This window comes from Parasteatoda tepidariorum, chromosome 6 (genome assembly GCF_982258835.1).
Source record: "Parasteatoda tepidariorum strain Cologne lab strain chromosome 6, Ptep-v5.0, whole genome shotgun sequence".
Taxonomy (NCBI): domain Eukaryota; kingdom Metazoa; phylum Arthropoda; class Arachnida; order Araneae; family Theridiidae; genus Parasteatoda; species Parasteatoda tepidariorum.
Genome location: NC_141760.1, coordinates 103,975,943 through 103,989,780, shown reverse-complemented (window position 1 = coordinate 103,989,780; position 13,838 = coordinate 103,975,943). Strand labels below are relative to the sequence as shown.

Below are 13,838 nucleotides of genomic sequence, written 5' to 3'. Positions count from 1 at the left end.
TCTTTGAAGAGTTTTCAACACTAATCACGCATTTTGTGATTTTAGAGCAAAATTGAATAATTTTGATATTTTTGGTGTTTTATTTATTTATTTTTATATAACTATCCTGACTCGAAAGATTTTTTTTTTTTAATTTCAATGTTGCAAAATATAACCTAATTTTTTTCACAAAATTTTCGGGTGTTCTGTAAAGTCTTCTAATATGTTTTTCGAATTTTTGTTAAAAACATTTTTAATGTACATCTCAAGTTAATATTCATATAAAACGAAAATTATCGAACTTTAACTAATTTTTATGGATAAGAGCTCAAATTCAGTACTAAAACGGAAATATAATCAACTCTTTTTTTTTATCTCTGAGACTATTGTTAAACCTATGACAGTTCTCCGTGAATTTATAAAAGTTTTCTTACTACCAACAGCATTTATTATTATTATTAACGGAACTAACTCTATTTCGTGCCTGTAACGATGGCCCTCTCTCCGTCTTTAGAAAGGACTTTCTTGTTTTGGGTGTCACAAAATCGAATTATTCTCTTCTTCTTGCCTCACTCGAAAAACGTGATGCTTAAAATTTTAATTCACGCTATTATTTTATTTATTTACAATCAATCAAAAATATTCAGTAAATATTCCGAATCTAAAACATTTAAAGTTTTGAATTAATAATTAATTAACTTTATAATTGAGCCGTCATATGTTGCTTCACTTAGATTTCATTTGTGTGAAAATTATCAACAGAAAGCGGGTTTTATAATATACAGGGTGTCTCAGTTAAGCGTTTCAGAACTTTCAAGAGGGGTAGGGGGCATCCTGACGACTCGAAATCATATAGCAATGTGGGGTCGGAAATGCTTTCCTGAAGCGGTGACGTACACAGAAGCACCATAAAGAAAGGAGACCGTAAGTGAAAAATCGCTATAATAATACATTGAAAAAATTATATGGCCTCCTCGGTCACCCGACCTATCATGTTTTGACTTCTGGAGTCATATGAAAACACTGGTTTATGACACCCCTGTTGATAATGCTGGTTGCAAGAATCGCAGTAGCTGCCTGCGAGATATGCCTGGAGTATTGCAGAATGTTAGAATGTCCATGCGCCGGAGATGTGAGGTGTGCATTGTAGCCGGGGGCAGAAACTTCGAACACTTACTTTGGCCCATGTACCATATAATTTTTTCAATGTATTATTATAGCGATTTTTCACTTACGGTCTCTTTTCCTTATGGTGCTTCTGTGTACGTCACCGCTTCAGGAAAGCATTTCCGACCCCACATTGCTATATGATTTCGAGTCGTCAGGATGCCCCCTACCCCTCTTGAAAGTTCTGAAACGCTTAACTGAGACACCCTGTATAAGTGATTGAGCGATTACTTTATAACGCAAAATATGCTTTCATATTGTGTTGTATTGAATACTAATTTTATTGTAAGTTCACAAATAGTCTAAGGAGCAGCCTGACTATAATATATAAGTTTTTATAAAATATATAAGTTAAATATATAAAATATCTAAATATATAAGTTATATATAAAAATATATAAGTTTTTTTTTATGTTTTATTTACAAGTACATAATATGTTGGTTAGAGCAAAACGATTGGTGTTTGCCTGTCGGCCTGACCGCAACGCGGTAGGGGCTTAAACGCAAATATTTTAAAATAATTGTAATAAGTGACATGCGAAAGATCGGAAATTTAATTCTAATCAATTCGAAAAGTTGCCTTTTTTCGTACTCTAATAAAAGATTTTCAATCAATTAAATTTGAAAAACAACTGTTACCAACCGATTCCACTGTTTCGGACCAATTTTTAAATTAATTAATAGTTAAAATAACTTAACCATTCAACTAGTATTTTTTATTGTCTGCAGGATCTCTGTTGTGCATAAATAATCTAATATTATTTTGAGAAGTCTTATATTTTATTATAATTGTGATTTCAAAGAAGGAGATTAGTACATTAAGCTAATGCATTAATATTACATGTTGTTTAATATATTGAACTAAAACCGGTTATTAATTTTCATTTTAAAACTGCAATCCACTATTGAATATTACAGCTATTTTTGTTTCAGTTTCCTATGCTTTTTTTTTAAAAGAAAACATAAGAATTCAGAAAGCATCGCTATTAAAGTAAATAAAACAAATTTAAAATATTAAGTTATTAAATTAATAAGTTATTAAAATAAAAATTATTAAATTAAAGTTATTGAAATGTGGAGAAAATATTAGGTTGTTAAACCAGTTGACTTTGTTACCATCTTGATAATTAAATGTTGCTATTTTTGTATCACTCTACTCAGTGAACCACTTTTCTTAAAAAATAGCTCACTGAACTACAAACTACGGAAATAATAGCGACTACAGTAGTTCCGCTACATGTAACGCACTCCGACCACTGGATGGACTTAATAATTTGAAACAATCAGGTTATTGAACTGGCAAGACTTTATCTCTTTGCTACCTCGGTTCTTGTTTTGAGTTTGAGGAAACATTTTGTGTATGTTTATGCTTTAAAGTGGTCAAAATTTTGGTTGGCGATAAATTTGGCTCTAGGATCACACAAAAATCAGTGCTGTCGTAAAATATCCTCAATGGTAGACGGATCAGGGATTAGAGTCCCCTTGCCATCAGGCTAACCACGGGAGTTTCTGTGGGGGTTTTTTTCTCTCTTTGTAACTCATATGCTAGTAAATTCCATTAAAAAATCCTCCATTTAGTGCTAGTTTGTTCCAGTGCTAGACAGATGAGCTTCCTTGTCTTCTGGGTTAAGTTCAAAGTGGCGGGAAGGAACATTGATTGTAAAACCCAAAATTGGGTTAAATGTACAATGCTGGTTGCTAAATAAAACAAAATAACTTAAGACGATGTTCTTTATTCAGAGACACTCCCATAAAAGAAAAATACTAGCAAAACTATTATACGAAAACATGATTTTAGCATATGTGACTTTATTTTGCTTAGACTTTAGAGCGGTTTGGACAATCATACAATTTGTTGACTCGGGCAATATCCGATTTACTATACATGTTCTTGTTGATCACTTCCCTTATAAGGCCACCGTCTTTCCTTAACATTGTTTTAAGATTTCTCCTGTCTTTGGAGAATGTATAAGAGCCATACAGCATGATGGAATCGTAATCAAAGGTGGAGAGAAGCTGATTCTGGTGAGGTTTCAACAAGAAAAACTGATCCGCCAAACCTGCAAAGAAACAATAATGTATTTTAAATCAAAAAGTGAAAACTATCTATTCATCGTTCCTGAATTCGCCTATCATTAAGGAGATTTCGCAAATTTATGTTAGCTTCTGTACGCTCCCGACGCTCGCGTACGTAAGATTTCATGTAATGGGACACGCGCACTCCTAGTGCGCCAGCGTCAGTTCTGGTAAAATGCGCATGCGCCTATAAAAAAAATATCAAACTTGCGTAAGTGAGAAAAATAGATTTTGGAACGCTAACGTAGTGGAATATCATTTTAACTTCGACCACAAAATCAAAACTAGCATTCACAATGGACTTAGACTATCATTTTAAAGCTGTGGCATACCATTCATGATGCTTTACTCTGTTCTGTTTACGCGGTTCTGTTAGCAGAAAATGATAGATTATAGTTTTTGATGAATTCAGCGATAAAGAATGCAGTTTATTATTATAAATAATAGTAATATTTTTAAAAAAATGTAATTTAATTTTAATTGATCATTTAACTTCTTTCAACTAAATTGTATAGTTAAAATATAAATGTAATTTATAATTTTAAAATAGCGAAAATATATTTTGTTTCTTATGGAACTAGCGCAATTTGTCAACCATAATATTAAACAAAAAACAATTCTAAAAGAAAAGAAGACGTGTGCGGTGTGCTTAATAGCCTAATAAGCCTTATAAGTTAGGTTTCTTTTATAGATATTTATCTTCCAGTAAATTACAAAGTTCGTTACAGTCGGTGCAGATGACTAGATAAAATTATAAAACAATGTTTCATCATAAACAGCAACAACGTAGCGCTAAATAAAATAAAGTTGCGCAAAAATTTTCAGTTCGACAGAAAATATAATGTTTTACAGTCACCAATGGCATCGGTTGTTGTCCTAATCGGTAATCCTAAAATCTGAAGGTCTTATTTCGTTAGTAGACAGAGTTAACAGCAAAACACGAAAACGAAAGTTTTTTTTTTCCGACAGGAATAGTCTATATTGTTTAGTTACGAGAGTCTTTTAAGCTTTTTATTTTATGCTTTTTTTTGGACATATTTCTGCAACTAACAGTGAAGAATGGACCAGCAACATTAATAAAAAAAAAGTCTAAATGTACGAGGGTTGCTTTTTAAATAAAGTCCGTGTTGTTGTGTGCGCTAATACGTGACACGTGCGTCGTAACGAGTGCTTGAGTCGTGTTCCTGCATTCATTGGAAACAACTGTGCTCAGTAGCAGCTGTGTAAGTAAACTGTACGGTCAGTTTTGTGTCTTTAAAACGTTCAACTGAAACAAATCTGCTTCCACGCAAGAAATACAGTCAGTAATGCGTTTTTAGCCGACAGAAAACCTGTCTGCTGCATAAATACCCTGGCAGATTTGTGAAGTTACGACTGTTAAAGTAGCAAAATTCCCTGCAATGCTGACAGGGAATTTTGCTACTCTATGACAATGACTCTCTGCGCAGCTCAGATCCCAGCTTTGATTCTTTTGGTTGGGAGGTTTTGGACCTACCATCCATACAGTCCAGACCTTGCGCCGTGTAATTTTCCTCTTTTCCGATATTTCAAACATCATTTCGGTGGCAATCACTACAACGATGACGAAATACACGAAAACGGCCGTGACCTCTTGGTGAATGGAGTAGGCGGCAAGTTTGTATGAAGAGGGTATTCTAAATCTAGTTGTAAGGCATGATAAGTGTTTAAACCAACTTCACAACTATGTTTGTTACCGTCGTTGAACAGCCGACCCAATTTTCGGTTTACAACTACTAATGTTCAACTCCATAACCTTGTATTTTTGAACCAATCCAGAAGACAAGGAAACTCCTGGATCAGTAACCCCAGAGGTATGATTTGTTATGGGAACATGGAGAACTTTGTGACTATACAGATTTAGCGTGCATTAGTCACCATTTACTGCACGGAGAGTTTTCGGCCGGTGGATATCGAACCCACGACCTCTTTGACCCAGTGCTCTACCAACCAGGCTATCCCAGCCTTTACAGCTATGTTAGGGAAAAAGAAGAAGCGTGTGTATAGATTCTGAAAATAAATTTGATTCTGAAAATTTTCTTTCGTTTGGCTTTTATTTTCAAGCGGCACCTTACTTAATAAACAACCCTCGTAGATAAACACTATTTTAGTAAGCAATAAAAGGCGTAACGAAACCTTCTTTGATGTTTTCCCAAAAAATAGTTATGTATTCGTCTCGATCTGATCTGTTTTGTTCATGATAGAAACCGATAGCATGGGCCAGCTCGTGCAACACTGTTCCCATATAGCCACATCCTGGTCCAAGAGATAATGGTTGTTGCCCTCCGGTCTTGCCTACATGAGAATAGCACCTAAAAACAATAAATAAAAATCAACAAAAAAGTTTTGATCGCTTTATTGTGATCACTGGTTACCCATTGGTTAAATGCTTTTTGTTTCTGGATTGACTCCGATAAACGCCGCAACACTTCAAATCATGGGTTGCAAAAACTGCCTCAATGGATGTTTGTCGCCTGATTGGTTTTCAAATCCTGCCTATGTACGTGTTTCAAGACGTCACAAAATACTTTTCCTACTTCAGCATTCGTATTTATATTGAAATCACAGTCAAGCAAGTCATTATACGTTAATAATAAAAGGAATATAAAAATACTTCAAATTATTATTATGTAAATACATTAAAAACGCCTGCTAGTGGAGATAAAAAGAAGAACAGCTGCGGTCGCCATAGCAACGCATGCGCACTACTCTTGAACACAGTTGAAAAGCGTAGTGAACGCCATCAAATCCAAACCAAGACCCATTTTGCCAATGGGTAAAAAGAATAAATAAAACTTGTATGCGAACAAGATGATTACCTTAGAAATAATGAGAAATATCTAAACTGAAATGCACTGGGAAGCACAGAACAGATTTTCTGGAATATCAAGAAACGAGCTTCGTCATCTTTCTTTAAAATATGTTTTCAATAACATGGTACTTGGAACAGGACTGCCAATTTGTAACAAATGGTGATGCTGCCAATCGCCACTCGATTTGCTATTATTTTCGGCAAAAATTCTCCCCCCAGTCTGCATTTTATTAATTTTTTTATTAATAAATATAAAAATTATGAATATTTTGTAATATTTTGGTACTTATTTTTGCCAGGATAGGACCTCATGCACTGCAGTAACTTTTATAACAAGAGAGGTGTTTCTTTCCAGATAAATCCATTTAAATAAGGAACAAATTTAAAACGTTATAAAAACAAACAGAACATCCGCTATCAGCAGGGCCTTATGAAAAAATCACTCATATCAAATGTCTTCATTCATGACTTATGTATGTTACTATGACTGACCGAAGTTGGTTGTTGTGACTTCTACCGGTGAATGTTGACAGTCACATAGTCGCTTTTGGTAAATGGGTGATTCAAAAAGATGGGCAAAATTTTAGGAAGTGATAGTACACACCCAAGCAAACAATTTTTATCAAAGATTGCATGGTCTAAAACAAAACGCAAAACCGCTAGAGGACGTCAAAGTTTATGTTCTTATATGAGGCAAAAACACACAAAGAACGATGAAGTTAAGTTATGAAAGCAAATTTAATGGTATGTGATTACAATAAGTGTTCAAAACAGTGGTCGGCAGCGGCTATGCACGCAGTACAACGGCTAAGAAAAGATAGGGCATATCACGAACTTTCCCTGCAGCGGCCGAAAGCTTGGCGACAAGTAACGCAACGCAGTAACTCGCAACAGGAATGGAGCTTTCACGTTTGCATCAAACAACTTTCCAAATACGCCAACACCTTTGCGTTTTGTTTTCGACCAGGCATTCTTTGATAAAAATTGTTTGCTTGGGTGTGTACTATCACTTCCTAAAATTTTGCCCATCTTTTTAGAATCACCCTGTATACCAGGTCTAGTTAAAGGCCACTTCCCGGTACACCTTACACTGATGTTTTTTTTTTTACGGTTCAGGGCCACTGCCCGGTATATATTTGGATGGTACTCAGAACACTGATGTTTCTTCTAATCTATCCTCAGCAGATATTAAAATATCGAATAAATATAATTATATCTAAGAAGGAGATAAAATTTTACAAATCATTCTAAAAATCAACTGAATCCATCTTAAAATACATACCCTTGTCCCGGGAAAATTCTGACGTAGTCTTTCTCGCCTTTCCTGGGAACAAACCGAATACAGGTATCTCTCTTATAGAGCCACATAGCATTTGTCATAATAGCGGGATCTGAAAAGAAATATTTTCACTCTCTGAACACTCTAAATCTCAATGAAAAATAAGTTTCGTCCAAAATAATCTGCACCCACTTAACCTCCTAGGGCTAATTACAGCTTTAGTCTATCTTTCTAGCTCATAAGAGATAGAGAATCGTTTCGACGCTGTCGTACGGAAACAATTGTAAAAGTTTACTCGGTTTTAATCTTAAGAGAAGATGTGAATCCTTCTCTTTTCGGGATAAACACGCGATTTCTTGTTCCATTAAAAAGCTTTGAAAACACCTTAAAGTAAAAATTAAATTTTAATAAAAAATTATTTTTTAGTCTGCGCAATACTTTTTTAGTCTGACAAAATAAAAATTTGCATAAAATGTACATAGAAATTAAGAATCTGATTAGTGCTAGCAGTTTTAAAACAGATTTAGTAAGAATATGAATTCCCATAGTTTCTGAAAATCGTGATTTGAATTTTATTGTTCTTTAAAATTTCAACTTTCTCTGTTGTAGTGAATTCGCGATAGCTCGAATCTGATAGGACTGACGAAAAACTTCGACATATCGGAAGTTCGACCGTTAGTTTCGGTTTTGAACTTTCAAAATATTGTCGGATTATTTAATTAATGCTTATTAATTACAAATCTTCTAAATGCTTACAATATTTAAGATCATTCTTCTGACAAGCCATTTACGATAAGACTGTTTGAAGCACTTTATGATACCCTGGTCCATCGGCTGCAACTTTGCTGTTGTGTTTGGCGGGAGAAACTGCAAGTTTACTGCTTTCAAATTAGGTAGATCACTATGCGCTGTGCATTTATCCATAAAGAGTATCACTTTTCTTTTCTTAGCGAAGAATTTCCGATCCAATTTTCTTACATAATCTTCAAAAAATACTGATGTCATCCAAAACTTTTTGTTAGACTTGTATAAGGATACGTGATAAAGGATACGTTTTTACATTCTTGAAACATCGGGGATTTCGGTATTTTCCGATCGCAAGTAAGGGCAATTTCTCTGTCCCAGACGCATTTCCTCCAACTAGGACGGTCAAACGTTCCTTGCTCATTTTACCCCCTGAGCAGTTTTCATCCTTAAACATCATAGCTTTATTTGGAAGACATTGAAAAAATAAACCCATTTCATCAATATTGAAAACATCATTTTAACTGTATCCTTGAAGTAAATTTGATAACGTTTCATTTAACCACTGTTCACATACTTCAAGAGGGACAGCTTTAGCTTCTCCATGAAGAGTGCGAAAGACATTGTGTGTGTGTTGCAAAGGAAGGGACAAGATATCAGCTCCTAGGTTTTTTTTTCTTGCTTCAAAAGATCCCAAAAAAATCGAGTTAAAGGGAGTAAAATTCGAGTAATCGAGAATAATTAACATGAAATTGAAAATAAAAGGGTCGGGACCTCATAAAAAAATCGAGTTATAGTAATATTCGAGTTATCGTACTTCGAGTTATAGCGAATTGACGTATTTAGTTTTTCAGGCAAAATTACTTAAAATATTTATAAAAAGAGCAATGAAATAAAGAATAATGACGTCACATGTAAATTATTAACTGGATTGTTCGAAAATTCGGTAGTCAAAAGATAGTTTGCATTTCGAAAGTTGAAAGAATTTGGAATGAGTGCCAAAATCTCCGTGTCGTATAACTAATTTTAAAAAAATCGAGCGATCGAAAAATCTATTCTTAGAGCAGGATATTTTGTAAGAATGCACGTTTTCATATTTTGAACCGAGAAGAGAAACATCCATTAAAACCAGAATTATTAAGGTCGTCGGGCTACCAAAGCGGGTGTGCCACCCCCTCCGCAGAGGATCAAAATTGTGGTGGCATGTCTTCGGATCATCCTCCGGGATGTTTCCCAGACCGTCGCCAATAGCCCATTGTGCAGCTCTAGTGCGACGTAAATTAACAACAACAACAACAACAATATATATATATATATATATATATATATATATATATATATATATATATATATATATATATATATATATATATATATATATATATATATATATATATATATATATATATATATATATATATAAATTGAGTCGTGTTATTTCTTATGCTAATTTTCTGCACATTTTTTTAGAATAAAGTAAAAGAATAGACACTTACGGACTGTTTTATCTATACCAGGATCAATTTCATAAGGAATAATGCCACCAGGCCAATATTGCAGTTTGTTCACAATAGCATTACGATCCTAAAAAAGAATTATTAATATGGAATGAGTAACGTCTACAGTGTAAAATAAATTCCGAACGTGACTCCAATAGCTTAAGTTATGTTTGGTACTCTTTTCCTATCAAAATAAACCTGCACATAGTAAAGACACGGTTCCAGTAGAACACCAAAGTCAAGCATCGTTGAATGTAAAAAATGAGTGATCAGCTTGCGTAGGGACCAAGGGTGCGCGGTATCACACCTCGTAAATAAAGTATTCCTTTTTCAAACTATGTTTCTTTCCTGCACGAAAACGGAAAATTTTGCGGGAACACACAAGCAAATGTATTTTTGATTAGTATGTATATAAAACAGGAGGAAAATTAAAAAAAGCACTCCTTTTTGCGATTATAATCGTGTGAGCTGATGAGAAGATTATATCTTTTATTTTCCGGATTCTTATTAATTTTTTTTCTTCCTTTTTTCGGATTTTTTTCCGGTTTCTTGTTATTTTATTTTTATTATTATTTTTCTTTTTCATTGTTCTCTAATTTTTTCCATGTTTTCTCTACATTTTGAATTTATATATATATGATTTGCTGGAACAGATTTTTGTTCCAATCTTTCCTATTACGCTCCATTTGTGACGCGGATGATAACTTTTTTATTTTTTTTTTAAACTTTCCGCACTATTTTGTCGGATTTCTCAGTTAAAGTTCCTTGAAGTTGCCAATACTAAGCCAAACAATTTATGAAATTTACTTTGTAACAGTTTAAATGAAAAGAACTTCTAGAACGTTTCATTTAAATTCATTAAGAAGAAATCTTACTTCGTCCAATTCAATGCCCATCATGTCTCCACCATACAAGTCAGGGTTTTCCAAAGGAAGGTCTCCTGAAATAAAATTAAAAAAACCATCATGTAAAGTAACTTCCATCTGTTTATTAAAGCTTTTTTGGGTGTTAAACTTAATATTACATATTGTTTTGTTGCGCAAATACTATCAAGTTTAGAAACTTGAACTCATGATGGTATGTAGGAAAATACACAGTGTGCAAAATAAAAAGACCAACTTGAATAACTTTTGATCTAATGATCGGATCTTCACGTTCTAAAACTCAATCTGAATGTCAATCTAGAACGAAAAAATAAATATTCCAAAAAGAAAATTAGACATGCCGTCTAGAATGCAACGACAAAGCTGAAGTTTAAAGTGCTAAACAATGGATATCCAATTGATGTAATTAAATTCTATATAAATTGCATGGTTTAATTTAAAATTCCTGTGTAAACTTTATTTATAATTTTACTATGTACAAATCCAATTCGGGCAATTCTGTGGCTAAAAATATTTTATAAAGAATTTTTTTTAATATTTTTTTTCCATTAAATATTAATGATTTCTCTAAACTCAACCTTATTAATATTAAAAATTTTAAATTAAAATTCAACTATATTAACTTTATTATATTACCATCGTTGAACAGCTGATTCACAACTACTAATGAGTCCCGCAGTGGACTGATCGTTAAGACACGGTTCCCAGCAGATCACCGAAGTCAAGCATCACTGGCTACGGTCAGTGTGCGGGTGGGTGACCACTTGGATCAGTCTGCGTAGGGACCGAGGGTGTGCGGTATTGGTCCTCGCTAAACTGTGCTACCGTGAAGTGCTCGACTTCGAGGCGCAGGTCGTCGGGCTACCGAAGCGGGGGTGCCATCCCCTCCGCAGAGGACCAAAATTGTTATGGCATATCTTCGGATCATCCTCAGGGATGTTTCCCAGACCGTCGCCAATAGCCCATTGTGTGCAGCTCTAGTGCGACGTAAATCAACAACAACAACAATAATCAATGAATTAATATTTGAAAAAACTGTATTAACATCACGTGTCATCTACTACAAGGTCAAAAAAATTTCTTTAAACTTGAGTGGATGATTAAAAAGTATTTTATTAACGATTAAAAATTTGAACAAGATATAGGGAGAGCATAAAGAACTTATGTGTAGTTTTCCTATGGTGAAAATAAAAACATTCGCAAATATCTCACGCTTTAACTTACAAACCATAAAAATTTCAAAGCAAAATTTAAAATTTTTGCTGACAGATTCATAACAGATGAACTCATAACAGATTTTCCTAAAGTTGATCCCATTTCCCTTTATTGTTTCCCATTTTCCCATATTTGGGATAACTTAGTAATTCTCGAAATGCTGTTGTTGTTGTTCATTTACGTCGCACTAGAGCTGCACAACGGGCTATTGGCGAAGGTCTGGGAAACATCCCTGAGGATGATCCGAAGACATGCCATCACAATTTTGATCCTCGAAATGCACAAAATCCAATAGTCTTCTCTGTAAAAAGGAAAATAGAGATAAACCGTTTTTTCCCAATTAATATTCAACACCATAAATCAACTCTTCCTAGAAGAACAAAAGATCGTCTAGAAATTATTTTCCTCTCACCAAATGAAAGAGAAGTAAAACTTGACAATTCCAATTCATGGTAGGTATAAATAAATATTAAATTACATTTTATAAATTTTTGCTAAGACACACTCTGTTAGAAACCCGCACTAATTTCCATTTTTAGTCTAAGTATTTTAAATTTAATATATTTTTATATACAAAAAAACTGATTATTTCTTTAATTTTAAACATGCATACCTTTGACGGCTACATAGAAAGGACACGAAAATACGAAAAATACTCCGAACAAAATCAGGGACTCCATTTTTACAGCTTACTCCTAAACAAAATCGGAGTTTTCACTGGAGTGGGAAACGTGATTTGCATTTATCTAAATTATATATTCTTCGAGAAATTTACAACATGTGTAAGAATTCTCAAGAGAAAAGAACTCATTTTTCCTCCTCTTATCTTTTAACTAATATTTGCATCTATTAAGGCGAGAAAAAAAGCATTAAATTATGCTATATTTGTAAAAATATGTTGAAATTTTGTTTGAACCGGATAAAGAACCTCAGGGGCCCTAAGCACTTAAAAAATGTCGATGCTCCTTAAATGTAATAAAGAACATCAATACAAGTAACAAATATTTTTCTTAAATAAAATTAAAGCAAATTATAATGCAGGAGAAATTTTTAAGCAAATCAAAACATTTTTGCACACAATTATAAAATCCGTTAATCTATAAACAATTTCAATTAAACAAAAAAATTTATAATTATTAATTATTTCATCTAAAAGTAGTCGAGACATTTTTTAATTGTGATGTATACAAATTTTAACACCATTTTAAAGTAAGCAATTTTTAAATACAAAATTTGATCGAAGTAGATCGAGTTATTTTCGAGTTAACAAATTATAAACTTAATTTCTCCATGCCGTGGATTTACGAATTCGAACTCGCCACCTCTACGCTTTGCACAACGTTTCATTGGAGATCGGCAAGGGAGGCGCCAACCTGTATTCCATTTTACAGAAGTAGTAAGAGGGTGTACGCTCGTTGTTTTAATCCTACCATCAAAGCTAATTTTACAAGAAACAATAAACTTCTTAAAGTCATTCTTAATAATTTAGATTTATTGCTATACTAAGAAGTTAATGAAATCTTACAAATCTTACTTAAATTAAAATATTCGATGTGATTCTTTATTTCTTCAAAGCAAATATATATATATATATATATATATATATATATATATATATATATATATATATATATATATATATATATATATATATATATATATATATATATATATATATATATATATATATATATATATATATATATATATATATATATATATATATATATATATATATATATATATATATATATATATATATATATATATATTCTTAGAATAACTGTCCCACAGTGGACTGATCGTTAAGACCCGGTTCCCTGCAGATCACGGAAGTCAAGCATCACCGGCTGCGGCCAATGTGCGGGTGGGTGACCACTTGAGTCAGCCTGCGTAAGGACAAAAGGGTGTGCGGTATTGGTCCTCGTTAAATTGTTCTACGGTAAAGTGCTAGACTTCACGTGTAGGTCGGCGGGCTACCGAAGGGGGGGTATCATCCCCTCTGTAAAGGATCAAAATAGTGAAGGCATGTCTTCGGATCATCCTCGGGGATGTTTCTCAGACCGTCGCCAATAGCCCATTGCGCAGCTCTAGTGCGTCGTAAATGAACTACAGCAGCAGCAACAAAATTATGATCATTAATTTAGATTTTAGGAAGAATTCCG

General features: G+C 33.5%; 1 protein-coding gene across 1 annotated transcript; it reads right to left on the bottom strand.

Annotated features, from left to right (window-relative positions):
• Positions 1–2,938: 2,938 nt before the first annotated feature.
• Positions 2,939–12,425, bottom strand: LOC107441482 (astacin-like metalloprotease toxin 5). The gene is made up of 6 exons (XM_087166323.1): positions 12,287–12,425; positions 10,450–10,514; positions 9,572–9,659; positions 7,335–7,443; positions 5,377–5,552; positions 2,939–3,206 (listed from the first exon to the last, which is right to left on the bottom strand). Exons 1-6 carry the CDS (start codon positions 12,351–12,353, stop codon positions 2,965–2,967), a joined length of 747 nt encoding a protein of 248 aa, XP_087022449.1. The 5' UTR covers positions 12,354–12,425; the 3' UTR covers positions 2,939–2,964.
• Positions 12,426–13,838: the final 1,413 nt, after the last annotated feature.

Bases quoted from the DNA above. Each gene is read 5' to 3' on its own strand.
- LOC107441482 (XM_087166323.1), bottom strand. From the start codon at position 12,353: ATGGAGTCCCTGATTTTGTTCGGAGTATTTTTCGTATTTTCGTGTCCT. The intron at 10,515-12,286 runs GTATGCATGTTT...ATTTTATTTCAG, and splicing joins TTTCTATGTAGCCGTCAAAG to GAGACCTTCCTTTGGAAAAC. The intron at 3,207-5,376 runs GTTTCGTTACGC...GTTTCTTTGCAG, and splicing joins TTGGGAAAACATCAAAGAAG to GTTTGGCGGATCAGTTTTTC.